General features: G+C 40.5%; 1 protein-coding gene across 1 annotated transcript in view; it reads left to right on the forward strand.

Annotated features, from left to right (window-relative positions):
• Positions 1-8,873, forward strand: part of LOC124122557 (sodium-coupled monocarboxylate transporter 1-like) — a 35,793-nt gene extending 26,920 nt beyond the window's left edge. Inside the window, exons 14-16 of the mRNA XM_048395312.1 lie at positions 4,099-4,199; positions 5,604-5,728; positions 7,324-8,873. Of these exons, the coding sequence (XP_048251269.1) occupies positions 4,099-4,199; positions 5,604-5,728; positions 7,324-7,515 (418 nt within the window). The 3' untranslated portion in view covers positions 7,516-8,873. The remainder of the gene's footprint in view (positions 1-4,098; positions 4,200-5,603; positions 5,729-7,323) is intronic.
• The last annotated feature ends 19,025 nt before the right edge of the window (positions 8,874-27,898 follow it).

Genomic DNA, 27,898 nt, shown 5'->3' on the forward strand with positions numbered 1-27,898 from the left:
GTAGTGGTGTTAATGTCAGTGAGTGGGTTAGCGTGTACACGTGTAGTGGTGTTAATGTCAGTGAGTGGGTTAGCGTTTACACGTGTAGTGGAAGTAATGTCAGTGAGTGGGTTAGCGTGTACACGTGTAGTAGAGTTAATGTCAGTGAGTGGGTTAGCGTGTACACGTGTAGTGGTGTTAATGTCAGTGAGTGGGTTAGCGTTTGCACGTGTAGTGGAGTTAATGTCAGTGAGTGGGTTAGCGTTTGCACGTGTAGTGGAGTTAATGTCAGTGAGGGGGTTAGCGTGTACATGTGTAGCGGTGTTAATGTCAGTGAGTGGGTTAGCGTGTACATGTGTAGTGGAGTTAATGTCAGTGAGTGGGTTAGCGTGTACATGTGTAATGGAGTTAATGTCAGTGAGTGGGTTAGCGTGTACATGTGTAGTGGAGTTAATGTCAGTGAGTGGGTGAGCGTGTACATGTGTAATGGAGTAAATGTCAGTGAGTGGGTTAGCATGTACACGTGTAGTGGAAGTAATGGCAGTGAGTGGGTTAGCGTGTACACGTGTAGTGGAGTTAATGTCAGTGAGTGGGTTAGCCAGTACACGTGTAGTGGTGTTAATGTCAGTGAGTGGGTTAGCGTGTACACGTGCACGTGTAGTGGTGTTAATGTCAGTGAGTGGGTTAGCGTGTACATGTGTAGTGGTGTTAATGTCAGTGAGTGGGTTAGCGTGTACATGTGTAGTGGTGTTAATGTCAGTGAGTGGGTTAGCGTGTACACGTGTAGTGGTGTTAATGTCAGTGAGTGGGTTAGCGTGTACAAGTGTAGTGGTGTTAATGTCAGTGAGTGGGTTAGCGTGCACACGTGTAGTGGTGTTAATGTCAGTGAGTGGGTTAGCGTTTACACGTGTAGTGGAAGTAATGTCAGTGAGTGGGTTAGCGTGTACACGTGTAGTAGAGTTAATGTCAGTGAGTGGGTTAGGGTGTACACGTGTAGTGGTGTTAATGTCAGTGAGTGGGTTAGCGTGTACAAGTGTAGTGGTGTTAATGTCAGTGAGTGGGTTAGCGTGTACACGTGTAGTGGTGTTAATGTCAGTGAGTGGGTTAGCGTTTACACGTGTAGTGGAAGTAATGTCAGTGAGTGGGTTAGCGTGTACACGTGTAGTAGAGTTAATGTCAGTGAGTGGGTTAGCGTGTACACGTGTAGTGGTGTTAATGTCAGTGAGTGGGTTAGCGTTTGCACGTGTAGTGGAGTTAATGTCAGTGAGTGGGTTAGCGTTTGCACGTGTAGTGGAGTTAATGTCAGTGAGGGGGTTAGCGTGTACATGTGTAGCGGTGTTAATGTCAGTGAGTGGGTTAGCATGTACATGTGTAGTGGAGTTAATGTCAGTGAATGGGTTAGCGTGTACATGTGTAGTGGAGTTAATGTCAGTGAGTGGGTTAGCGTGTACATGTGTAATGGAGTAAATGTCAGTGAGTGGGTTAGCATGTACACGTGTAGTGGAAGTAATGGAAGTGAGAGGGTTAGCGTGTACACGTGTAGTGGAGTTAATGTCAGTGAGTGGGTTAGCCAGTACACGTGTAGTGGTGTTAATGTCAGTGAGTGGGTTAGCTTGTACATGTGTAGTGGTGTTAATGTCAGTGAGTGGGTTAGCGTGTACATGTGTAGTGGTGTTAATGTCAGTGAGTGGGTTAGCGTGTACACGTGTAGTGGTGTTAACGTCAGTGAGTGGGTTAGCGTGTACACGTGTAATGGAGTTAATGTCAGTGATCGGGTTAGCGTGTACACGTGTAGTGGTATCAATGTCAGTGAGTGGGTTAGCGTGTACATGTGTAATGGAGTAAATGTCAGTGAGTGGGTTAGGATGTACACGTGTAGTGGTGTTAATGTCAGTGAGTGGGTTAGCGTGTACACGTGTAGTGGTGTTAATGTCAGTGAGTGGGTTAGCATGTACACGTGTAATGGAGTTAATGTCAGTGATCGGGTTAGCGTGTACACGTGTAGTGGTATCAATGTCAGTGAGTTGGTTAGCGTGTACACATGTAGTGGTGTTAATGTCAGTGAGTGGGTTAGCGTGTACACGTGTAGTGGTATCAATGTCAGTGAGTGGGTTAGCGTGTAGATGTGTAGTGGTATCAATGTCAGTGAGTTGGTTAGCGTGTACACGTGTAGTGGTATCAATGTCAGTGAGTTGGTTAGCGTGTACACATTTAGTGGTGTTAATGTCAGTGAGTGGGTTAGCGTGTACACGTGTAGTTGTATCAATGTCAGTAAGTGGGTTAGCATGTAGATGTGTAGTGGTATCAATGTCAGTGAGTGGGTTAGCGTGTACACGTGTAGTGGTATCAATGTCAGTGAGTGGTTTAGCGTGTAGATGTGTAGTGGTATCAATGTCAGTGAGTGGGTTAGCATGTAGATGTGTAGTGGTATCAATGTCAGTGAGTGGTTTAGCGTGTAGATGTGTAGTGGTGTCAATGTCAGTGAGTGGGTTAGCATGTAGATGTGTAGTGGTATCAATGTCAGTGAGTGGTTAAGCGTGTAGATGTGTAGTGGTATCAATGTCAGTGAGTGGGTTAGCATGTAGATGTGTAGTGGTATCAATGTCAGTGAGTGGTTTAGCGTGTAGATGTGTAGTGGTGTCAATGTCAGTGAGTGGGTTAGCGTGTACACGTGCAGTGGTGTTAATGTCAGTGAGGTGGTTAGCGTGTACACGTGTAGAGGAGTCAATGTCAGTGAGTGGGTTAGCGTGTACACGTGTAGTGGTGTTAATGTCAGTGAGGGGGTTAGCGTGTACACGTGTAGTGGAGTTAATGTCAGCACAGCTATGTCCGAAGAACAAAGATAAACTATAATGTAGTTGTTTAGATTTGAATCTACCACTTTCACTCCTTGGCCAGTCATAGCAAGTGAGTGAGTGAGTTTGGTTTGAAACCTCTTTAGTGTGGAAGAAAAACCTGAAGTTTAACGGCTTTAACGGGAAAGTGTAGACGTACAACAATGAGCAAATGAGTTATGGTGCTGAGAAAGATTTAAACCCATGCTCATAGATTTTTCTTGGGGCCACCCATTACCCTTTACGCTGCCCCATCACTGGTATCTCCGCTCTGTTAGCAGGGTCCTCTCATCCTAGTCTCAACCGACCCGTGAAAATCCGGGGTAGATGAAGTCTTCAGCAATCCATGCTTGCCGTAAAAGGCGACTATGCTTGTCGTAAAAGGCGATTAACGGGATCGTGGTCAGGCTCGCTGACTTGGTTGATGCATGCCATCGATCCTAATTGTGTGGATCGAAGCTCATAATATTAATCACTGGATTGTCTGGCCCAGACTCGATTATTTACAGACCGCCGTTATATAGCTGGAATATTGCTGAGTGCGGCGTTAAACAAGAAACCAACCATCTGTCATGTTTCAGTACTGGTGTCTCCGTCCTGTACACAGTGTCCTCTCTACCTCATCTCTACTCTATCATGTTTCAGTACTGGTGTCTCCGCCCTCTACACAGTGTCCTCTCTACCTCATATCTACTCTATCATGTTTCAGTACTGGTGTCTCCGCCCTGTACACAGTGTCCTCTCTACCTCATCTCTACTCTATCATGTTTCAGTACTGGTGTCTCCGCTATGTACACAGTGTCCTCTCTACCTCATCTCTACTCTATCATGTTTCAGTACTGGTGTCTCCGCCCTGTACACAGTGTCCTCTCTACCTCATCTCTACTCTGTCATGTTTCAGTACTGGTGTCTCCGCCCTGTACACAGTGTCCTCTCTACCTCATCTCTACTCTATCATGTTTCAGTGCTGGTGTCTCCGTCCTGTACACAGTGTCCTCTCTACCTCACCTCTACTCTATCATGTTTCAGTACTGGTATCTCCGCTCTGTACACAGTGTCCTCTCTACCTCATCTCTACTCTATCATGTTTCAGTGCTGGTGTCTCCGCCCTGTACACAGTGTCCTCTCTACCTCACCTCTACTCTATCATGTTTCAGAACTGGTATCTCCGCTCTGTACACAGTGTCCTCTCTACCTCATCTCTACTCTATCATGTTTCAGTGCTGGTGTCTCCGCCCTGTACACAGTGTCCTCTCTACCTCATCTCTACTCTATCATGTTTCAGTACTGGTATCTCCGCTCTGTACACAGTGTCATATTTGTGGTACCCGGCTATTGGAGCATCGACGGTGATCGTTGTTGGTCTCATTGTAAGCGCTATAACAGGTCAGTTTCCATGTTTGTATTTGCAGGTACCTCATTCCTTGGTTCAGGTCTTCGATCTGTCTCACTATGGTTATAAACATTCGGGGACGTCAACCTATTGTTTTAAGGCGACTCCCTTTCATAGAATAACCTTTTAGTAGGAACCTTCTTCTCTCCGGACGGACGCTATACCACTAGACCACGGAGACGGTCAGTTTGCATTTGAACACAGTCAATACATTACACTGCTACTTTAAGGAAATGCTGTAAAAATTAACAAGAAATGATTTTAAGTGGGAACGAACCTGCAATGAGAGACGTTGACAAATCACGATGCTTTCCAGAATCCCTTTTAAAAGTACATGTACACGAGCAAGTGATATATTACGTCCGTTTCCTTAGGTTCATGGCAGTGCGTTGGAAACATAACATTGTTGATAAATGTTGGTTCAGATGTTTCTTTAGCTTCAGGAAAAGGGAAAAAACTCTTCATCGGTCTTTACTGAAAATGTAAGACCGTGGATTCGGGATATTGGGTGGGGACCTGGGGATTCTCAGTCAAGACCTCGGAGTTGGTTTATATGTCGTTTTAAGTGGAAAGCCCTCTGTCTGGAGAGCTGAAGGACAGTGGTTTGCTCGTCCCGGCCGCGTCACACCACGAGGAGTTGTTACCCTGCATGGTGCACAGATACAAGGACATAAAACAAGGACTGGTGGGCTCGGAGTCAGTATAACGTGTCTTAAATGGCAGCATGGATGTGCGAGCATTAATAACGGCATACGTTGGGACAATTTCAATCACTTGTCCTCAGTCAAAGCGGCGTTAAACCCAAATCACTTGTTTAGTTTGTATATTTGTTGTCGTTTAACGCCGCACTAATTTATATGCAGGCTACATGACGACGATCTGTAAATAATCTACGCAATTGCAAATCGATAACATGCATCATCGATGTCCGCGAGCCTGGCCACCCGATCCCGTCAGTCGCCGCTTATGACAAACATAGTCACCTCTCACGACAAGAATGGGTTGCTGAAGACCTATTCTACCCCGAGTCCTCACTCACTTGTCCTTGCACTTACACTTACCCTTAAGATGTCACTTTCACTTTCACATTCACTTACCCTTAAGATGTCACTTTCACTTTCACATTCACTTACCCTTAAGATGTCACTTTCACTTTCACATTCACTTACCCTTAAGATGTCACTTTCACTTTCACATTCACTTACCCTTAAGATGTCACTTTCACTTTCACATTCACTTACCCTTAAGATGTCACTTTCACTTTCACATTCACTTACCCTTAAGATGTCACTTTCACTTTCACATTCACTTACCCTTAAGCTAAGACTTACACTGACACTTTGTTAAACAGTTGTCGATTTCACCAAGATCAATTCACTCGTTCCCTTTACTCGCAGGTATGAATCGACTGGGTGATGTGGACACAAAGTATCTGATACCTTTCTTCGACCGACTCTTCTCCTGCCTTCCCGCTCCCATCAGCAGGTTTCTCCGCTGTAACCAGGAGTTCAGAGACCCGGAGGTAGGTGTCACCGCTGTAACCAGGAGTTCAGAGACCCGGGGGTAGGTGTCTCCACTGTAACCAGGAGTTCAGAGACACAGACCTAGGTGTCTCCACTATAACCAGGAGTTCAGAGACACAGACCTAGGTGTCTCCACTATAACCAGGAGTTCAGAGGCCCGGATGTAGGTGTCTCCGCTGTAACCAGGAGTTCAGAGACCCAGAGGTAGGTGTCTCCCCTGTAACCAGGAGTTTAGAGACCCGGAGGTAGGTGTCTCCGCTGTAACCAGGAGTTCAGAGACCCGGATGTAGGTGTCTCCGCTGTAACCAGGAGTTCAGAGACCCGGAGGCAGGTGTCTCCCCTGTAACCAGGAGTTCAGAGACCCGGAGGTAGGTGTCTCCCCTGTAACCAGGAGTTCAGAGACCCGGAGGTAGGTGTCTCCACTGTAACCAGGAGTTCAGAGACCCGGAGGTAGGTGTTTCCCCTGTAACCAGGAGTTCAGAGACCTGGAGGTAGGTGTCTTCGCTGTAACCAGGAGTTCAGAGACACAGACCTAGGTGTCTCCACTGTAACCAGGAGTTCAGAGACCCGGATGTAGGTGTCTCCGCTGTAACCAGGAGTTCAGAGACCCAGAGGTTGGTGTCTCCGCTGTAACCAGGAGTTCAGAGACACAGACCTAGGTGTCTCCACTATAACCAGGAGTTCAGAGACCCGGATGTAGGTGTCTCCGCTGTAACCAGGAGTTCAGAGACCCAGAGGTAGGTGTCTCCCCTGTAACCAGGAGTTCAGAGACCCGGAGGTAGGTGTCTCTGCTGTAACCAGGAGTTCAGAGACCCGGAGGCAGGTGTCTCCCCTGTAACCAGGAGTTCAGAGACCCGGAGGCAGGTGTCTCCCCTGTAACCAGGAGTTCAGAGACCCGGAGGTAGGTGTCTCCCCTGTAACCAGGAGTTCAGAGACCCGGAGGCAGGTGTCTCCCCTGTAACCAGGAGTTCAGAGACCCGGAGGTAGGTGTCTCCGCTGTAACCAGGAGTTCAGAGACCCAGAGGAAGGTGTCTCCGCTGTAACCAGAAGTTCAGAGACCCGGAGGTAGGTGTCTCCGCTGTAACCAGGAGTTCAGAGACACAGACCTAGGTGTCTCCGCTGTAACCAGGAGTTCAGAGACCCGGAGGTTGGTGTCCCCGCTGTAACCAGGAGTTCAGAGACCCGGAGGTAGGTGTCTCCGCTGTAACCAGGAGTTCAGAGACCCAGAGGTTGGTTTCAGCCTGTCAACTGCTGAGCTGCTAAGGTTGCCTTGTGGAAGGATGCACCTCAACTTTGGGGAGCTAAGGTGGACTTAAGCTAAGGCTGCTGAAGTTGCTTCGTTTTGAGGTAGTTTTGTTGAAGGTCGTCTTGAGGGAAAGGTTATTTTGTTAAACGGATGTAATGAAGCATTTCTGCTTAGGCTACATTGAGCGAATGTTGCCTGATGAAATACGTCCAGATACTCAATGTTGTTTTACTTACAGGAACAGGGTCGAGTTCAGTCGTAACGGCCTGTAATAGTTTGTGACTGTTGGTTGTAATCATTAGAAACAAAACCATTCACTTTCTCACTGTGTGATTTTGTTCCTATCAGGAAATAGCATCTGAAAGGGATGGGGAGATTGTGGTGCAAGCGTCTGGTGATATTGTCAGCAGTTCCAGCAAGGACAGGTTACCCCTGGATGGGATCGACGAGCCATATGTCTGTGTATGTAAAGAGGACAAGGAAATCAAAACCGGATTTAACAACCCAGCTGCCGATGTCTTCAACGACCATAAACAGTAAAACGGTGCATAGTTCTAAATCTTCCTTTCCAAGAGTCACAATGTTATAAAATCTTTCAACGTTTCTCCATGTAAAGTTTAGTTAATGTTTTGTAGAACGAAATACACTGTGGTTAAATTAAATACATTAATATCTTAAAGTTGAAGTTGCCATTGAAGTGTTCACCTTTACATGACAGCTACTTGCAAAAATGTTAATTTCACAGGACCCTGGTCAGATACGTTTTACTATTATACTGTTATAAAATGTTAAGGACCACCCAGGGTCAGATTTACTATAGTACTATTAACGAATCGGGTAGTCCCTAACTTGTCTAGTGGTATATATAAGATGAAATAGTTTTTTTTTATAGAAAAATATATATTGTGGCTAAATTCATTTTTATCTCAATGTTGAAGTTGACATTGAAGCGTTCATTTAAACGTAACAGCTATTTGCTCAAATGTTAAGTGTACTTGTCCCTTGTCAGTTACGTTTTAGTATTTTATAAACTGAACTATTATTAACAGTTTTCATTCATTCATTGCCTATCCTGAATTATGCACGGCTATGAATACAATCAGAAATTGTCATCAGACCTATCATGTCAAGATAGGCTGGAATTCCGGAGATACAGTTTTGCTAGACTAACAAGTCTATGCATAACCCAATCAAAATCGGGTCACGAACTCGACATCCGGTTCATAAAATAACATGGATTTCAGCGTGCAGATATCAACCGACTGCATGATTTGCAAAGCATGTGTCCCGTCAACTGGGCGTCGACAGATATGTTCGAAATCTTGTCATAATATTAATTTAGGTGCTCAAGTGATTTTGTGCATTTAGCGGGTGTAAGACCCATTTATTACAATATATATCTTGATTATAGATAAAAAAAACCTCTTCACTGGGCGCCGCCATTTTGTTTGTAGCAAATGCAAGCGATATGAGCGATGGAATCTTATTGATCAGTAGGAGGGACACAGAAGGGAAATAACTCGTAATATCCACTGGTGGCGCTACGATCCACCCTTGAGATTCCAGCTTTGATCTGCAAGGGTAGGAACTGGATTATAACTGTCAATTAACGCCCTTGACTCGGGAAGATGCTCAGACATGTAGTGTTCACATACGATTTGCTTTCATGGTACATATCTTTTTGAGATTTGAAACCTTTAATGCCAAAACTATTTACTAAAACAACATTATGAGCCACATTGCTATTTCGTATTCTTATTCATTTAGAACAAATATTTTGTCACGCCTTTGATTAAAATATATTTTAAAATTGTTTGCTCTATATGTAAATAGTTTTAACAATATTTTTTTCATCATTCAAAGACATGTATATACCTTACATGAATAAACTGTATATATATTTCTGAAGTCACTTTTTATGAGTGACAATGACAAAGATCAATGTTTGTGTTTCGTTGATTCATGTCAATTTATCATGCAGAGTGAGTGAGTGAGTGAGTGAGTGAGTGAGTGAGTGAGTGAGTGAATGAGTGAGTGAGAGTTATGATTATAATGGAAGCAACATATAGTTCAAGTAACGTGGAAGCTAAATAGCAGGACTATAGTCAACATTACCGAGCTTACACAAGAGGGTATGCTCAAAACGAAAGATACACTATTACCTATTGGGCCACCAATATTTCTTATCCGCAGTCAAATGGCGCGCATACTGCTAACAATAACAACAGACAGACAGACAGACAGACAGACAATACAATTTAAAAAATACAAAATACAAAAACTGTTGTTGACTAATTGTGTAACTTATTGATTGACATTTTAAAGTTTAAAACACTTCACACCTGCTTTTATATTAATGTATGACGTAAACTTCGTAAGCGAATGTTAAATAAACATAGCTCAAGAAAAATTAAGCCGAGCTCTTTGTTTATGAGTGTGCGATGGTAGCAGAATGTTTTATCATATCGGGGCATAATGTTCCACAGCGGCGGGGAATACAGAAAAAAAATAAAAAATTATTTCACGTCGGAATGAGAATCCATGGCGGGCGGGAGATGGGAAGCTCATGAAAACAAAGACAGCCTTATCAGTGCTGCTTGTTCAGGTGAATTCTTTGACTAGCCTTTGCATGTGTTTGTGTCTGTGTATGTGTTTGTGATCGGTGCCAACGGTGGATAATTTGATGTTATAATTACCCATTCAACTAACAACACAACGTGCAAATTCACTGGGTCTGACCAGAGACCTAGGGAGGTAATGATGACGTCACACTCAAATGATGTTCCAGTGTTTTAATACAGTTCACAACAAACTATGTCTTACACATCGGAAAGAAACAGTGGTACAATTCCCAAATTATATATGTCCACATTTGAATCAACACACATGATTTTCAGTTAATCACTCAAAATAATATTCATCTTATTTCAATTCATTTATCATTTTTCAGAGCATGTAATTTGAAGCATCTTTCAACGAATTGTTCACTGGAACTGTTTCACACTCATAAAACACATTGACATGGAAAAAAGACTGAATTGTTGTTTCATATGACAGCAAAGAAAGGGTATTTCAAATTTCATTACAGAGCGTTGCCCTTTTATCATATGCTTGAAGTTCACCTGTGCCAAAATGCAATGAAACTCATTCACAGTGGAATGGCAGAAGTTATGTCCCGTGGATATCTGACAGTACTGATTTTTGCACCCGAATACAAAAATACCCATAATGTAAAAAGGTTTGAGGCTGCCAACAACCCTTTTCTCAGACAGTACAATTAACTTTACGAAATATATACCTACACGTTCTGGAGAAAACTGTGTTTAGTGAAACTAATGTCTTTAGCCGTTGGCATGATGAGCAACTAATATATTCTAAAAGTAAACTTGTCGTGATATTTCTATAGTTCGTTTGCAATTAGGAAGATAATGTGTCCAGTGTATGTATATATATATATATATATATATATATATATATATATATATATATATATATATATATATATATATATATGCCAATAACGAACGTACGGGCTGCTTAACAACATCCTCCGGTGTACGACAAGGTTGTGTTTTAAGTCCGTGGTTGTTCATAGTTTTCATCAATGAACTTGCTATAGAGCTGCAACATAGTTGCCAACATGGGGTATTTGTAACACAAGACATCATGGACATTATGCTCCGTCGCTTTGCTGATGATGTTGTTATTTTTCCACATTCTGTGGTAGCTTGCAAAAACAATTAAGTGTGTTACAAAGTTCCAAATGGAGTCTTGAAGTAAATCTGAATAAAACCAATGTTGTAGAAAAGGTGGTATTGTTGCAAAACATGAAAAGTGGTTTCTTGGTTCGTGATGCTTTGAGTGAAGTCACCTACTATAAATATTTAGGTCTCATGATCTCCTCTAGATTGTCATGGTCTATGGGATGTAAGCAATTAGCTGTTCAGGCGTTGAAAGCCATTATGCCCCTATATAATGATAATTCAGGAAAAATAGTTGTGTGTCTTTTTTTACAGCATGTACCATTTTAAAGGCAAAATTATGCCTATGCTTTTGAATGGTTCTGAAATATTGGGTGCTGAGTAGTAAGCTGCAATTGAAAAAGTTCACACTTCATATTTCAAATGTTTTCTAGGTGTTGGTAAGTTTGCCTTAATCAAGGCAATCCTTGGTGCAACAGGCCGTTGTAATATTTTTTTTAGCCAGCCAATTAAGGGTAATTAAGTATTGGATTAAATTACTTAGAATAATGCCTGATAGATACCCATATCAGTGTTACAAAATGTGAAAGGTACTTGATGATAATGGTAAAAATAATTGGGTTTCAGATGTGAGAAATCTATTATTTGTTAGTGACTTTTCATATGTATGGATTTCCCAAGATGTGGGAGGTTCACAGTTATTTCATTCAAGCAAAGACTAAAGGATATATTTTTGGAAATCGAATATTTTTTTCCTATTTGGTAAAAAAACATAACTTTGCATTAAATCTTATTCAATGTGCCAGGAACTTTCGTTGTTCATTATATGTATGAATTTTCCAAGATGTGGGAGATTCCCAGTTATTTCATTTAAGCAAAGACTTAAGGATATATTTTGTCAACAGTGGAACCAAAGTATTTCTGAATCACTGTACCTTAGCAATTATTACAGCAACGTAAAATCATTGTTACAAATTGAAAAATATTTAACTTGTTTAAGTGATAAAAGTTAGTTGAACATTAGAATTGAATTGCCAAATTTGTATGTTCATGTATGTCGCAGGTCCACAGACGGTGATGTTGTGAGACTCTGTTTGCACAAATTGTTCATCCGGAGAAGTAGAGGATGAGTACCTTGACTTACTTATATATGAAACGTATTCCAATTTTAATTTATACATTTCTCCCAATGTTGCTAGGTATTTTTAAAGACCGTCAGTAAATGAAAGATCTGCTAAACTCTGAAAATCCTGATATCAACCTGGGTAGAATGGTACGAGACAGATAGTATATGACTAACATACGACGGACAGTGTATCTACCATTAACCTTGGTAGAAGGTACAAGATAGATGGTATATGACTAACATACGACGGACAGTGTATCAACCATTAACCTGAGTAGAATGGTACAAGATAGATGGTGTATGACTAACATACGACGGACAGTGTATCAACCATTAACCTGGGTAGAATGGTACAAGATAGATAGTATATGACTAACATACGACGGACAGTGTATCAACCATTAACCTAGGTAGAATGGTACAAGATAGATAGTATATGACTAACATACGACGGACAGTGTATCAACCATTAACCTGGGTAGAATGGTACAAATAGATGGTGTATGACTAACATACGACGGACAGTGTATCAACCATTAACCTGGGTAGAATGGTACAAGATAGATAGTATATGACTAACATACGACGGACAGTGTATCTACCATTAACCTAGGTAGAATGGTACAAGATAGATGGTATATGACTAACATATGACGGACAGTGTATCTACCATAAACCTGGGTAGAATGGTACAAGATAGATAGTATATGACTAACATACGACGGACAGTGTATCTACCATTAACCTGAGTAGAATGGTACAAGATAGATGGTGTATGACTAACATACGACGGACAGTGTATCAACCATTAACCTGGGTAGAATGGTACAAGATAGATAGTATATGACTAACATACGACGGACAGTGTATCAACCATTAACCTGGGTAGAATGGTACAAGATAGATAGTATATGACTAACATACGACGGACAGTGTATCTACCATTAACCTGAGTAGAATGGTACAAGATAGATGGTGTATGACTAACATACGACGGACAATGTATCAACCATTAACCTGGGTAGAATGGTACAATATAGATAGTATATGACTTACATACGACGGACAGTGTATCAACCATTAACCTGGGTAGAATGGTACAAGATAGATAGTATATGACTAACATACGACGGACAGTGTATCAACCATTAACCTGGGTAGAATGGTACAAGATAGATAGTATATGACTAACATACGAAGGACAGTGTATCTACCATTACCCTGGGTAGAATGGTACAAGATAGATATTATATGACTAACATACGACGGACAGTGTATCAACCATTAACCTGGGTCGAATGGTACAAGATAGATGGTATATGACTAACATACGAAGGACAGTGTATCTTCCATTACCCTGGGTAGAATGGTACAAGATAGATATTATATGACTAACATACGACGGACAGTGTATCAACCATTAACCTGGGTCGAATGGTACAAGATAGATGGTATATGACTAACATACGACGGACTGTGTATCTACTATTAACCTGGGTAGAATGGTACAAGATAGATAGTATATGACTAACATACGACGGATAGTGTATCTACCATTACCCTGGGTAGAATGGTACAATATAGATAGTATATGACTAGCATACGACGGACAGTGTATCTACCATTAACCTGGGTAGAATGGTACAAGATGGATGGTATATGACTAACATACGACGGACAGTGTATCTACCATTAACCTGGGTAGAATGGTACAAGATAGATGGTATATGACTAACATACGACGGACTGTGTATCTACTATTAACCTGGGTAGAATGGTACAAGATAGATAGTATATGACTAACATACGACGGATAGTGTATCTACCATTACCCTGGGTAGAATGGTACAATATAGATAGTATATGACTAACATACGACGGACAGTGTATCTACCATTAACCTGGGTAGAATGGTACAAGATGGATGGTATATGACTAACATACGACGGACAGTGTATCTACCATTAACCTGGGTAGAATGGTACAAGATAGATGGTATATGACTAACATATACGAAGATACAGAACCAAAGGGGGACGAGCAATGGATAGGGAGGGTCGTGCAATTCAGTTCATTGACATTTCACAAATGTAAAATAAATTCATTGTACAGTCTTCATCATTCCACTTGAATTGCAAATACTGCCAAAGATCCACACAGCTGCCATCTCCACTGGGTTGTCCAGGCGCCCACGGAGGCGACGTGATGGTGGTGTTGTCAAGCCATTGCCACTTCTTAGTGACATGATCATATCGGGCTCCAATCCAAAATAGGTCTACAATAGAAACAGAAATAGAAAATCATCCATTCATTACTACCCGTGACGATCCGGGGTAGAACAGGTCTTCAGCATCACATGCTGGCCCTAAGAGGCGACTGTGTTTGTCGTCAGAGGAGACTAATGGGATCAGGTGGTCAGACTCGCTCACTTGGTTGATGTGTGTCATCGTATCCCGATGCGTGGATTGATGCTCATCACTGGATTGTCTGGTCCAGACTCGGTGTATTACAGACCGCCGTCATATAGCTGGAATATTGCTTGGTGTGGCGTTCAACAACAATCAAACAAACAAACAACAGTTTCACGGACGCTCCTTGTATGACCAGGGTATGGAAACGAAATGGACAAACAAACAGTCTTATCATCCCATCCATTTAGTCGATGCTGTACAGACGGCCGCCATATTGCAGAAATATTGCTGAGTGAGGCGTTAAACAAACAAACAACTTATCTTGTTAGACACGTCGTCCGACCTTACATGTTTCAGCACAAAACACATTTTTATTTAAATTTCGAAACTATACGGTCTAGATCTATAACATTTGGTACCTTAGCAATAACTTAGTAATGCTATGCAGTGGAACCGAAGTGCTCAATTAAATATTGTGTTTAACCAGTTAATATTGTTTGTAAGCAGGTAAAACGCATGTCATAACATGAACCACGCGCACAGCCGTTTATCTTTCTGAGGGTTTTGAAATGCGCCGAAGCAGGAATTTTCGGAAATTGCCCAAAAGACGACATCGCAACGATGCATTGTTGAACAGACTGCATTTCCCTGTTTTATTTGTTGTTTAACGCCGCACTCAGCAATATTCTGATATATGACTGCGGTCTGTAAATAATCGAGTCTGGACAAGACAATCCATTAATTGTTATCATGATCATCGATCCACGCAATCTGGACACGATGACATGCATCAACAAAGTCAGCGAGCTTGACCACCCGGGATTAGTCGCCTGCTACGACAGGCATGGGTTGCTGAAGACCAATTCTACCCCGGATCTTTATGGGTCTGCAGGGACTTTGTATCGAGATTACACATTTTTTTTATGATGATGAGGTTAGTCACCTCTTACGACAAGCATAGTCGCCTTGTACGGCAAGCATGGATCGTTGAAGACAAATTCTAACCCGGATCTTCACGGGTGGGACCCACCTTCAGTTCACCTATACACCTTGCACCTTATAACAGTTCAGCACATGTCAATGTGTGTAAGGTGACTTAATAAAATCCCAATATATGATTCGTAATAACATGGTCACATTCAGATATATTTATTTGCCTTGAGTATACATTGATCCTTCAGTACAGTTTTACTGAGGAGACCCAATACGAAGTGAAGCCGCTAACTGCGAAAATCATCTCAGAAATATGAGTGGATATATTCAAGTATCAGAATATCATTGAAAGCATCAGTGATGTCAATCGTTGCTCATGTTTTCACTCATTGTGACTTTGCCCAGACTGAACATGTGTTTGTGACGGGTGCCACCGACGGGGCAGGGTACGCGCACCTGTTTGCGAACACCTGGTGTCGTCGCTATTTTATATTGATGCACATGCTCATGATAAAGTCTGAATCGTACAATCGACTCTGCTTTTAACAGAGATTTCTACTGAATATGAAACGGACTTTGTCACGTTTACTTTCAATATTCCGGCCTTCGCTCGCCTACCCGGTTCTGTGGCTAAGAGTGGGACTAAATTGCAGCAATGATGCCAGGACCGTATGGTCAGTGCTTTGCCATTTTCACCAGTGAGTGGGGCAGCAGTGTTTGATGGTACGATCAACGGTCCCCGCTATAGGGGTACGATGATATACATTTATCAGAATTTGACTTAATTTAATCACTTGTAATGACCAGATAAAGAGTATGAGGCATATACCTTCATTGACGTTTAACAAGTAGTGCCACAATAACAGAATGAATCCAGTGATAACAATACAATCATTAACAGAAAAGCATACCTGAGGATAATTGTTGCAGAAGCTCTCTCAATTTATCATGTTTGTTAGCAGTGTCAGGTCTGATCAGATGTCCCTGGCTCATAGTACAGGCTCTCTCAGCATCAGCCCAGCTCTTCTTCACTTGTGTTTCAATCCTGTAGCACATGTCAGTGTCAGCATCCCATGTGTAGCCAGGAGATGAAACACATGAAGCTGGAAGCATACACCGACTTGCCAGTTTTGTATACTCGAAATCTTCGTGTAATGTGCTGCACATTGTCATTATTTTGCACACATTGCTAAAGGCACATTGAAAAGTTCGTCAAGGTATTGCATGCGCCAATCTGCAATATCCTAGTTTGTCAAAAGCAGGCATACCAGCGACTGTCAACTTGAACACATTACAACATGACAGTTTCTCAAACAACGTTTTCCAATGATCGGAATAAAAATACCAACAGCAGATATTGTTGGGAAGGGGGTATTCATTGCCCTGAAACCATATCAACATTAAAAAGAATATTCCCGATTCGAGTCATTTTGCAATTCACCGTTCTCATGTTGAGCAAAACGGTAACACAAGTAATAAACCACCTTATTTTCTAAATGTTCATTCTTCACTAGCGCTCAACAAGTTAACTTCACAAGAATTCGAGGTCATAATTGAGGGGAACGATAATGCCCCCCCCCCCCCCCCCCCCCCACACACACACACACACACACACACAGAAAATATTAAAAAAACAAACCCCCAAACCCACCGCCCTTCCCGCCCCCCCAAAATAAACAACAAAAACAACACAAAAAATCTCCTTTCACCACAATCAGTTCCCAGTGACATTACCGTGCATCAGATTCTAAATGACACCTACCCATTACATTAGGGTGGTTTATTCTAATTGTTTGTGTAGTCACGTTCAATGTACATGAGGCAACCTGGTCAAGACAAGGGTATCCTCCCATCAGTCATACAGGCCATGTGTCATACAGCTTCTAACAACATAGGATATGCATGACTGGACCACTGATCCCCTGCCTTCTACCTATCAATATGGACTGTTCCACACAGATCATTAACTGTGTTTATGTTTTAGTTGGAATTATAAGGAACACCAGGATTATAACTATGAATGATCTTGTGCTGGGTACCGCAGGCTGACGTAACGTATTCTACAAGTCGCAGAGCCATGATTGTGAATGATATATAAGCAATTGATACTGTAACAGTATTTATACATATGTGTGTGATCACAAAATACATCTCATAAGTTAAACAGTTTCTCATCTCAGTCTCCTTTTATAGGATTACATGAATTACATTTATTGACCTCAAAGGGCAAAGTATTTATTAAAACAACATATTAATTATTTGTTAGTAAAAGAACTTACAGTGACTTTGATCATTTTAATACCCTCTTCTCACAAGATAACCAGGTCACAACAACTCACCCTTTATGAATTTAACATTGTTGTTGTGACAAAGACCTTAACTCAGAGTGTGTGGTCATACCATTACAGCTTAAGGTGAGTGCCCTACTCAACTGCATGACGATGGGCAATAACAAGGTGTATGACAGATGGCCTGTCTGACTGATGAGAGGTAACCAAGACAAGACCTGCTTTGTAGTCGACTGTACCTGTGTAATTGCGACATGTGTTTCCATCAGGGCGATGCCCAACGTCACACCTACAGGAACCCTGGTGACAGCGGGAGTTGAGCAGAGACTTGCAGTCCACGTCCAGCTCACAGTTAGAACCAATCGTAGACAAAGCTGAAACAGTGGTAGTATTGTTTCAAGTATCGATAGTCTGAAGAAAAGTTTGTGTCTCCTTCCTAAACTTATCTTAATAAGCAATGCCACTGTCTCCATGACAAGGGAACGCTTACACGCTTACACAAATCAAGTACTTCATTTTGTTCATGAAAGTGTTATTGTTGTCACTAGCCTCAGCCTGCATGAATTTTGTTTGTTTGTTTATTTGTTGTTAAACAGCTATATGACGGCGGTCTGTAAATAATCGAGTCTGGACCAGACAATCCAGTGATTGACATCATGAGCATCGATCCTTGCAATTGGGATACGATGACATACATCAACCAAGTCAGGGAGCCTGACCACCCGATCCCGTTAGTCGCCTTTTACTACAGGCATAGTCGCCTTTTACGCCAAGCATGGGTTGCTGAAGACCTATTCCACCCCGGATCTTCACGGGTCGCCTGCTTGAATTATGTGAAGTATGAATTATGAATGATTATTATGAATTAGTGTGGAAACTAAGGGATACATTATTATAACCACAGTCCTGGAAATGGCAACAGTAAGTTATTTACAGGCACCATCCTTCTTTCTTTTTTCATAATGATATTCACACAATGTCTCTAACGATTGGAAGTCATTTGATATACTTGTGGCAGATACATATTTTTGTATTATACAGTTGTATAATATTACTGTCAAGTGAATTAAGCCTAGCGTTGATATTTGTATACTGATAATAGCTTTAAGAATTCTAGGTATATCATGTCCTATTCTAAATAAATGGATGTATTTTTTTATCAACAGGTTGGGTCATTTTGAAACAGACTATTATTATAAGGACACAGAAGATTTCAGAGTTGGGTCTATTATTGGCTCTATAGTTTGTTTCGAAGGGAAGATAAGAAGGGCTACCACATTATTACGTGGCCTGATCTAATCAACACCGATTGGATCATTCAAACTCTTGCCCTCTTCCTTAATTCAAATCTGCACTTCACATTCACCCTTAGCACCAGCAAGACTTTTTAGATTGGAGGATACAGTTTTAAATGCCTGAAAGGGTTAGTATAATTCTTTAGATTGGTTTATACGTGTGTACACCTTACATGTCATATTTGCATTGTTAGTGTATAAATAAAACCAGTAGATTCAACCATAACAATGGTAAATCTAACAAAGTGTAAATAATACTTTAGTCAGGTTTTGTGAAACTTGGAGTATAGAATTTAATATAAAAACCAATCTCATAAATATCAGATCTCAGTTCTCGCTATCGCTAAACAAAGATCTGAGGACATCCCATTACGGGTCACGTCAGAACGACCTTTCATCCAACCAATCAGGGCGGCGCTTACAAGATCATGAAAGTGACAGTCAGAATGTGTTTTCCAATCATGCAACCTCGAAATATTTAACAGAGGGTATTCCGAACGACAGTTACGGGATTTATGATTATATCCATACAAACTAGGCCATCTATAAGCCATTACAGAATGCTCTTTTTATCAGTTATAATTTTTTTAATCAAGAATACGTCAAAACTTGTGTCGTAAAGCTCGAGAAAGCTGCCTTTTGATTGGCTAATGTCAGTCATTTCATTGGTCGGTCAAAGTTCGCGTAAGGTCGTTCTGACATGACCCGTAATGGGATGTCCTCAGATCCTTCTTTTGCCGTAGCGAAAACTAAGATCTGATTTTAATGAGATTGTATAAAAAAGTATCCAAAAGCTCATCTGATTCATTCCAGTATTTCTATTTTGCCTATGCCTGAATTGTTTCATGTTTGAGCGTTTGATTGACTTATTTCATATATGACAGGAAGAATATTGTATATGTGAATGTAAGTACGAATGTGGTTTTAGCCTAGGCTGTTTTGATGTGTTCCATGCGTTTGTAATGATAATAGATATGTTGATTCGTATTTATTCCAGAACTAATGCTGTATATTGTTTACACAGAATTTAGGTACGCTTGGTACTTCTGGCTTGGCGGAGCTAATGTTGTGTGCACCCTAGTGCCATACACCGAGCAGGAATAATGTTATTTTGCTATCTCGTATATGTTTATGTGAAACTGGGTATCACATCTATTTCATTTGGTATGCGTATTGCATCTGTCTGTACCATATGTATTTTGATTTGAATGTATGAATTAATTAAGGAGTTATCGTCACTTTTTGTATTGTCACATAATCTGTCATTTATATTTCACCTAATTTGTGTAATGCTTCTAGTATATTGTATGATGCTGTATTGAATGATATAGTGTTTCAGGGTGTGTGATCAGACACCGGGAATAAAACGTCGTCACCCCGTTACCAATGTCCTGGACCTTGGTTTGCCTCCACACAAAAATCGGTTACATACACATCTGGGTAATTGTGTTAATAAATTTGTAAGTATGGGACAGGAGGATAGAATTTATGGATGAACAACTTCTTTATTACAATTAAGAGGACGTTTCGGTGTAGGTTCCAACACCGTTGTCAAACAAGTGAACAGCTTCTTTCAAAAAACTCCAACCGTCGATCAACTGCGACCAAGGCTATAACATACCCCAAGCGTACCATCAACTCATCAAAGACCCCAGTCAACTATAATCTTGTTGTTTATATTACTGGCTTCACCCTTTTGTTTACGTGTCTGACTTCGCCGCTATTTGTCCTTACTACACTTTCATGTACATAACACTCTCCACACCAGTATAAGAACATCTGAAACAAGATGGCGGATAGTGAGTAGACGGGTGAAAAAAGCTCCTGAATAATTTTTGTTATCAGAAGATTCCTGCAATTGCTCCCAAAACACAGTATAAGTATCGCAAATACACCCAGAAGACTCGACTGTGTTTATTTTCCCCCGATCTGCCCGAAATATTTGGAGATCGTCGATGTTTACTGACTACACCCACTGCACAGCTCTCACAACAGATAATGGCGTCGGCGACCCACAGTGACTACAACCCGAGTGACAGATATCGCGACTATCAGCCTGATCTACAATATCTACAGCAACACCACCGACAGCTACAGCAACAACTTCACTCAGAACAACAACAAGCAATACAGGTATCGTCACAAAACTCTGCCTCGTTACCCCTACTTGAAGGCAATCAACACCCGGCCGGGGTCAGTCACCTGATCTCAGAAATAAAGAACCTCTCACAGATTACGCTTGGGATTGCATCTAGAACCTCGGATATTGAAGCTAAAGTGTCTGCCATAGATAAAAGATCCGAGCAGATTGATAAGATTCAAGAAAGAGTTAAAAACATAGATATTAACATACTTACCCTCAACCAGTCTGTAAAACATACTGTGCATAGAGTGTCAAATATTGAAACAGCCCTGACCCAACTTTGCATGAAAGCAGATAAGACTAAATGTACAGGAGAAGAGAATGCCTGTGTAATAAACAGACTAGAGGGTAGACTAGATGAATGTCATGATGAGCTAGACTATCTATATTGTAGACTACATCAGGTCAGTGACCAGAATTATGAGCTGAAGGAACAGTTACTCACAGTTCAGCGTAAAAGTCTGGAAAATAATCTTATTTTCACTGGGATTGATGAGACAGAGGAGGAGAATGTAGAAGTGAAAGCACAAAATGTGATAGAAAATAATTTGAAAATAGCAAAGTCCATTGAATTGGAAAAAGTACACAGGTTGGGAAAGAAGAGGAGTGATCAAACTAAACCTAGACCTATTCTAGTTGCCTTCACATCCAAGAGGGACAGGGACATTGTTAAAAGTCAAGGTCACAAACTTAAGGGCTCATCAGTGGGGATAAATGAACATTTCCCTTATGAAATACAACAAAGGAGAAAACAGCTGTGGCACAGATATACACAAGCTAAGAGTAATCGCCACAAAACTTCATTTATTAGAGATAGACTGTACATTGATGGGAAGAGAATCTACCCTGACTCAACCCCTGACATAGACCCTAATGTGGACTTCCCCGCCCTGCACTCTGACAGAGAGGCCCCTTCATCCCTCACCCCTACCCACATCAGACCAGAGAAGAAAGCCAGGTACAATTCTGACAGACAAACCTCTGACTAGGGAAGTCAAGGAAGTTGTACAAACATGAATACACTAACATTCTTCTTCATTAATGTGTGTGGACTCTTAAGCAAACTCATAAATCCTGATTTTCATACCTATATCAACAACTATGACTTTATCTTACTTGCAGAGACTAAACTGGATGATGTTGATACTATAGATATACCTGGCTATGATGTGTATGTTAGAAACAGAGACTCTAGAGTCAGATCAGGAGGTATTGCAATTTTAGCTAAGAAATTCTTGAATAAATATATCAAATGTATACACACTAGTACAGAGTGTGTCCTGTGGATAAAAGTTTCCAAAGATATACTTCAAACAGATAAAGACTTGCTTATTGGAGCAGTATATATTCCTCCACAAAATTCCCCATATTTCAATATCTCCTTATTTGTTGACATTGATAGTGATTTAAATAAATATGCAAATGACTGTGAAATTGTAAGAGAAGAAGATTGCAAGAACAAGAACTATATTAGATTTTATTGAAATGTCCCAGACGGTTTGTGATTACATTGGAATTCCTGACGATGTTTTTGATGAAACTGGTGTACTAGCCTTGTTTTCTTCACTTGGAATAGACATCAATAGACACTCATCAGATGTGGGTAGAGCAAACAACCATGGCTACAGATTGAATGATATTTGTAGAAAAAAAAATCTGTTTATCATAAATGGTCTTTGTTGTGATGACAAACACATTGGTAAAGCAACTTGTAAAGGTTGTAGCTTAGTTGATTATAGTATTTGTTCATTGCATTTACTGAAAAGAATATGTGAGTTTAGTGTCCTAGATTTTGACCCTATTCTGTCTGATGCTCATTGTGCTTTGACATTGAGTATCAACATGTGTGACGTCAACATGAACTGTCAATCAAGGACAGAAGCTGACAGCAGCAGGGACTCCACGTGCACCTACCGACGCTAGGACAAACGACATGCTTCTCAATATCATGATTTAATTGATTCTCGCCAGGGTGAAATCGATAATATTGTTTCGGACATTGATAACTGTGCAACCGGGGACCAAGAAGCTCTAACCAATCTAGTAAACAATATTAACAATGTATTTATTGAAAGTGCCAAATCTGTGTTTGGTTTTAGACAACCTACCAATGCTATGTTTGATCATAAAAGGCGACAGAAAAAGCCTTGGTTTGGTCGTGATTGTAAGATCAGTAGATGTAAATATCATCAGGCTAAATCAATATTTCAAAAACATAAAAGTGTCCAAAACAAAAGAAGGCTAATCAATGCAAGCAAGGCTTACAAAAACACTTTGGCAAAATATCATAACCTTCATAGATCTGACATATTGGACAAATTATTTAAATTACGTAAAGAGGACTCTAAATCATTTTGGAAAGTGTTGCGAAATGATAATAAAGATAAAGATTTACCACCACTCGAGGATTTTTTTACATATTTTCAGAAATTAAATGATGCACCTGATGAAAAGTCTGATGATCTCACTGATCAATTTGACATAAACAAATGAAGATTGTAACTCTGTTTTGAATGGTGCCATTTCACGTGATGAAATTTTTATTGCCATAGCAAATTTGAAAAAAAATAAAGCATGTGGCCCTGAAAAAATTATTAATGAATATATTAAAACCACTGAAGTCATTATGCTACCTGTATATGTAAGGTTATTTAACACAATTTTGATGATGGTGTTTATCCAGAGCAGTGGCTCAGTAATATAATTCGTCCTATTTATAAAGGTAAAGGTGACAAATATGATCCAGAAAATTATAGACCAATCAGTCTTTTAAGTTGTTTTTGAAAACTCTTTACAAGCATTATTAGTAATAGAATCCTGAATTTTATAGAAGATCAAAATACTCTATCTGAAGCGCAGACTGGTTCCCGTAAGAAATATTATACAACTGATCACATATTCACCCTTAAATGCCTTGTAGATTTATTTAAGTCAAGAAAAAAGATTTTTTTATATTTATTTTAAAAAGGCTTTCGATAATGAAAGAAGGACTGCCTTGTGGAGTAACCTAATCAGCCAAAGTATAGATGGCAAATGTTTCAGAATTTTAAAATCCATGTATAGTGGTATAAAATCGTGTGTAAAGGTACATAGCATTGAATCAGATTTTTTCCCTTCCCTTGTAGGAGTTAGACAAGGAGAAAACTTATCACCTGTTCTATTTTCTTTGTTTCTAAATGACTTATAATTAGAAACATTTTTAATGTCCAAAGACTGTCCAGGTCTATTAATCAACTCAGAAATAACACATTCCATGCTAGATTTATCTATTAAATTGTTTGCTCTTTTATATGCCGATGACACTGTCCTTCTCGCTTCCTCAAAAACGAATCTCCAAAAAGCTATCAAGCATTTTGAATCATATTGCAAAATTTGGAACTTAACTATCAATATTGATAAAACTAAAGTTCTAATATTTGGTGGTAATAAAAATGATATGAGTAAAGATATTTATCTCCATGGTGTTCCTTTAGAATATGTCACTGAATACAAATATCTTGGTGTTATATTTGATAAAAAGAAGTGTTCTTTTAAAGCATCCATTGCTAATCTATGTCAACAGGCTACAAAATCCATGTATTTCGTACTACGTAAAAACTGAAACCGTAATTTATCAATTCAATGCCAATTATACCTTTTTGACACAATGGTAAAACCAATCTTATTATATGGTTGTGAATTGAGGGGTTTTGTAAATCTAAAACAAATTGAAAATGTACATATTTGCTTCATGAGAAAATTCTTATCTGTTAAAAAGAGTAGCCCTCTATGCATGCTTTACGGTGAACTAGGTAGAGTTCCGTTATCTGTTGATGTTAAAACCCGTATGTTAACCTTTTGGTCGAAATTACTTACAGATAAATCCAGCAAAATATCTTCGATCATTTACTCCATCGTATATAACATCCATAATACAGGTGTTTACAACTATGACTGGATTTCATGTATTCAAAATGTTCTAAACAATATTGGTTTAAGTTATGTGTGGTTGTCACAGTCTCCTGTTTCATCTTCCTGGCTCAAAGCAACAGCTCACTCTATTTTAACTGATCGTGCTAAACAAACCTGGAGCTCTGAGGTGGAAAATTAAAAAAAAAAAGAATTAGAAAATTATCTGACGTCCCTACTCCTAAATAAAGCTATCCCTCTACTTTTATTTCGTACTTCATGCCACCACCTACCAAATGAAAAAGGAAGATGGAATGGTATACCTATTTGTGAAAGAAAATGTAAACTGTGTTTGATGATGATATTGGAGATGAATTTCACTATATTTTTAAATGATCAAATTTTACTAAAGAAAGAATTTTGTATATCCCACCTACATATTCTAAAAGACCTTATATGATTAAATTTCAAAGACTTTTCACTTGGAAAGAGATATCTGTATTAAAAAGCCTTAGTAAATTCTGTAAATATGTAATGCAAATTGTAAAATCTTCCGGATAACCACATATCCGCTAATATAATGTGTATTTTGCTGTCATTTTGTATCTCATATGCCGAGGATCTCGGCCTGAGCGAAATAAAGTTCTGTTCTGTTTCTGATAACAGCTGCACTGTTTAAACATTGCCTCCTTCCTATGTCTATATTGTCAACCATACTCTAGGCGAAAGTTAGTGTTGATGATTCATTCGGGCTCCGCTGGGTTCAGTCGTGGGTTTATTGCTCACCGGCTTGTTTTTATACCAGTCTGGTTTGTGGCTCTATGCTTCATTCTCCGTTACCATGTCAATTAACGAGAGAAGCATAACCAAATCCCTACCCAAGGACCTCGTCAGGGAGATCGCACCCCTCCTAGCGTTCAGGGTAGCCACCTACTCCCCCAACGCCGATCTATCAACAGAATTAAAGACGATCACAATCACATTCGATGCCAACAACCCGAAGAAAACAAGGCCAAGGACCTCTACCGCCAACCCGCATCCTCCCAGCTCAGGCTCAGGCACAGCGACAGTCCCCATCCCTCAGGGTCAATCCCAGACGCAAGTAACCTCGAACTCTGTAGCCACTCCTATGGTCACCAACCAACCCAGCTCCCCAACCATTATCAGCCCACTTCTCACCCCACCCTCCACTCCGTCTCCCCTCGGCCAAAAAAATAAAATAAAATGGGTTAGCACCCCCACCCACTTAACCCTTTCGGACCGTTTCTACCCAGACTCAAAAATGCCTCCGACTCTCTTGCCTTCTGCACTTAAAACCCCAACATCACGCCTTAACACGGAAAACCGCCTTTAGCACGTTTAGCTTGTCTACTTATAAACAGCCTGCTTAACCAAATCCACCACCAAGCTTTAGATCACCCGAAACAAACTCTACCACAATCTGCTAAATGTAAACAAACTTTTATCCAGTTCGGATCGGGATCCAAATTACAAGCTCTGACTGTCTTCTCCGACGTCCGCGCACAAACTCCTTTTATCAATACTACTAAATTACAATCTCAATTTACCAGCCAAGGCCACTAACAACTCTCCACTCTCATCAATGACACGCGCCCCCAGACCAAACATCCCCCCCCCCCCCCCCCAGCCAGTTTAGACTTTCGTTAGGCGCTTATACCCTTTTTTCCTTCTTTATTAATACCCCTTATTCTAAATTGCAAACATATTACTCTAATTATGCTTTACCTTTTTTCTAAGTATAACTTAACATAAAACTAGGATAGTTTTGACTGCTCTTTCAGCTCCTTTATGCCATATAATTTACATTCCAAACTAATATATTACTACCAATCTTATCTCTTTCTACTTACATTTAATACACTTGTTCCACATATAGTGAACAACAAAAGTTCCTTTGACATTGAATAAGATTTAATGCAAAGTTATGTTTTTTACTAAATCTGAAACAATTTCGGTTTGCAACTGATAAAAGACTCCCCTAAGTGTTCAAATGGCTTAATTTGCAATACTGACTTCAGAAAATGCGTGATTTCATAAAAAAAACTTGAACATGCCAAAATGTCAATTTACAAATCAATAGCGTGTGTGTCCACATCTGGCTGCGATGCAAGCAACACATCTTCGTCTCATGGGATGGACAAGGCGTCGCACAAAGTCCCGTGGGAAATCTGCTCATATCTGCTGGAGCATGTTTCACGTTGTTTTGTGGAAGAGAATCCTGAACAAGTCGAGCAATATGAGGCCGGGCGTTGTTATGTTGAAAGGTAATGCTTGGGCAATGACGACGCAAAAAACGGTAGAACAACAGGGTTGATGATCTCGTCGCGGTAGCGCTGTCAATTGAGATTTCCCTCTACCACTATCAAACGGGTCCTCTGTCTTGCTGTAATCCCACCCCATACCATAACGCTGCCGCCCCCGAACCGATCTTCTTCCATGACACAATGATTGACGTAACGACGCCGGTACACTCGAATCCGACCATCGCTGTGGCTGAGGTGAAAACGAGACTCGTCAGTGAATAGAAATTGTCCCCACTGCATGGCCGTCCAGCGTAGATGCTGTCTGCACCACTGTAGACATGCTTGACGGTGGTTTCCTAATGGGACGTCTGACGGGTCTTCTGGCGACAATCCCTCCACATCTGAGGCGACAACGTATGGTTTGTGAAGATATTCGTCGAAGGCCAGGGATGCTTGTTGTAGTCACTGTTGCTGGATGGAATCGATTTCATAAGTGTGTTGTTCGAATCCAGTTGTCTTGTCGATTATTGGTTACGTGTGGCCTGACACTCCGAGGATGGTCTCTGACTACATTCGTCTGTTGCCAACTTTGCCATAAACACCAAATGGTGTTTCTGTGGACGTTAAAATGTCTAGCAACATCACGTTGACTCGCTCCTGCTTCAAGCATACTAATGGCTCGCAGACGCGCATTTTCTGACAGGCGTGGCATTTCGTAATGTTGAATAATTGCGTAATTTTGTTGTTTTTCTGAGTGGTTGTTGTCAGCACGATGCTACACAATGCATATGGAATTCCGTAAACGCACATGTTTTTATACCCATTCTTGGGTAGTGAAATGCATGGGGCTTGCATAAAAGTCAACTTTTGCATG

The sequence above is a fragment of the Haliotis rufescens genome, unplaced genomic scaffold, assembly GCF_023055435.1.
Source record: "Haliotis rufescens isolate VD_foot unplaced genomic scaffold, xgHalRufe1.0.p SCAF_14, whole genome shotgun sequence".
NCBI classification, from domain to species: Eukaryota; Metazoa; Mollusca; class Gastropoda; order Lepetellida; family Haliotidae; genus Haliotis; species Haliotis rufescens.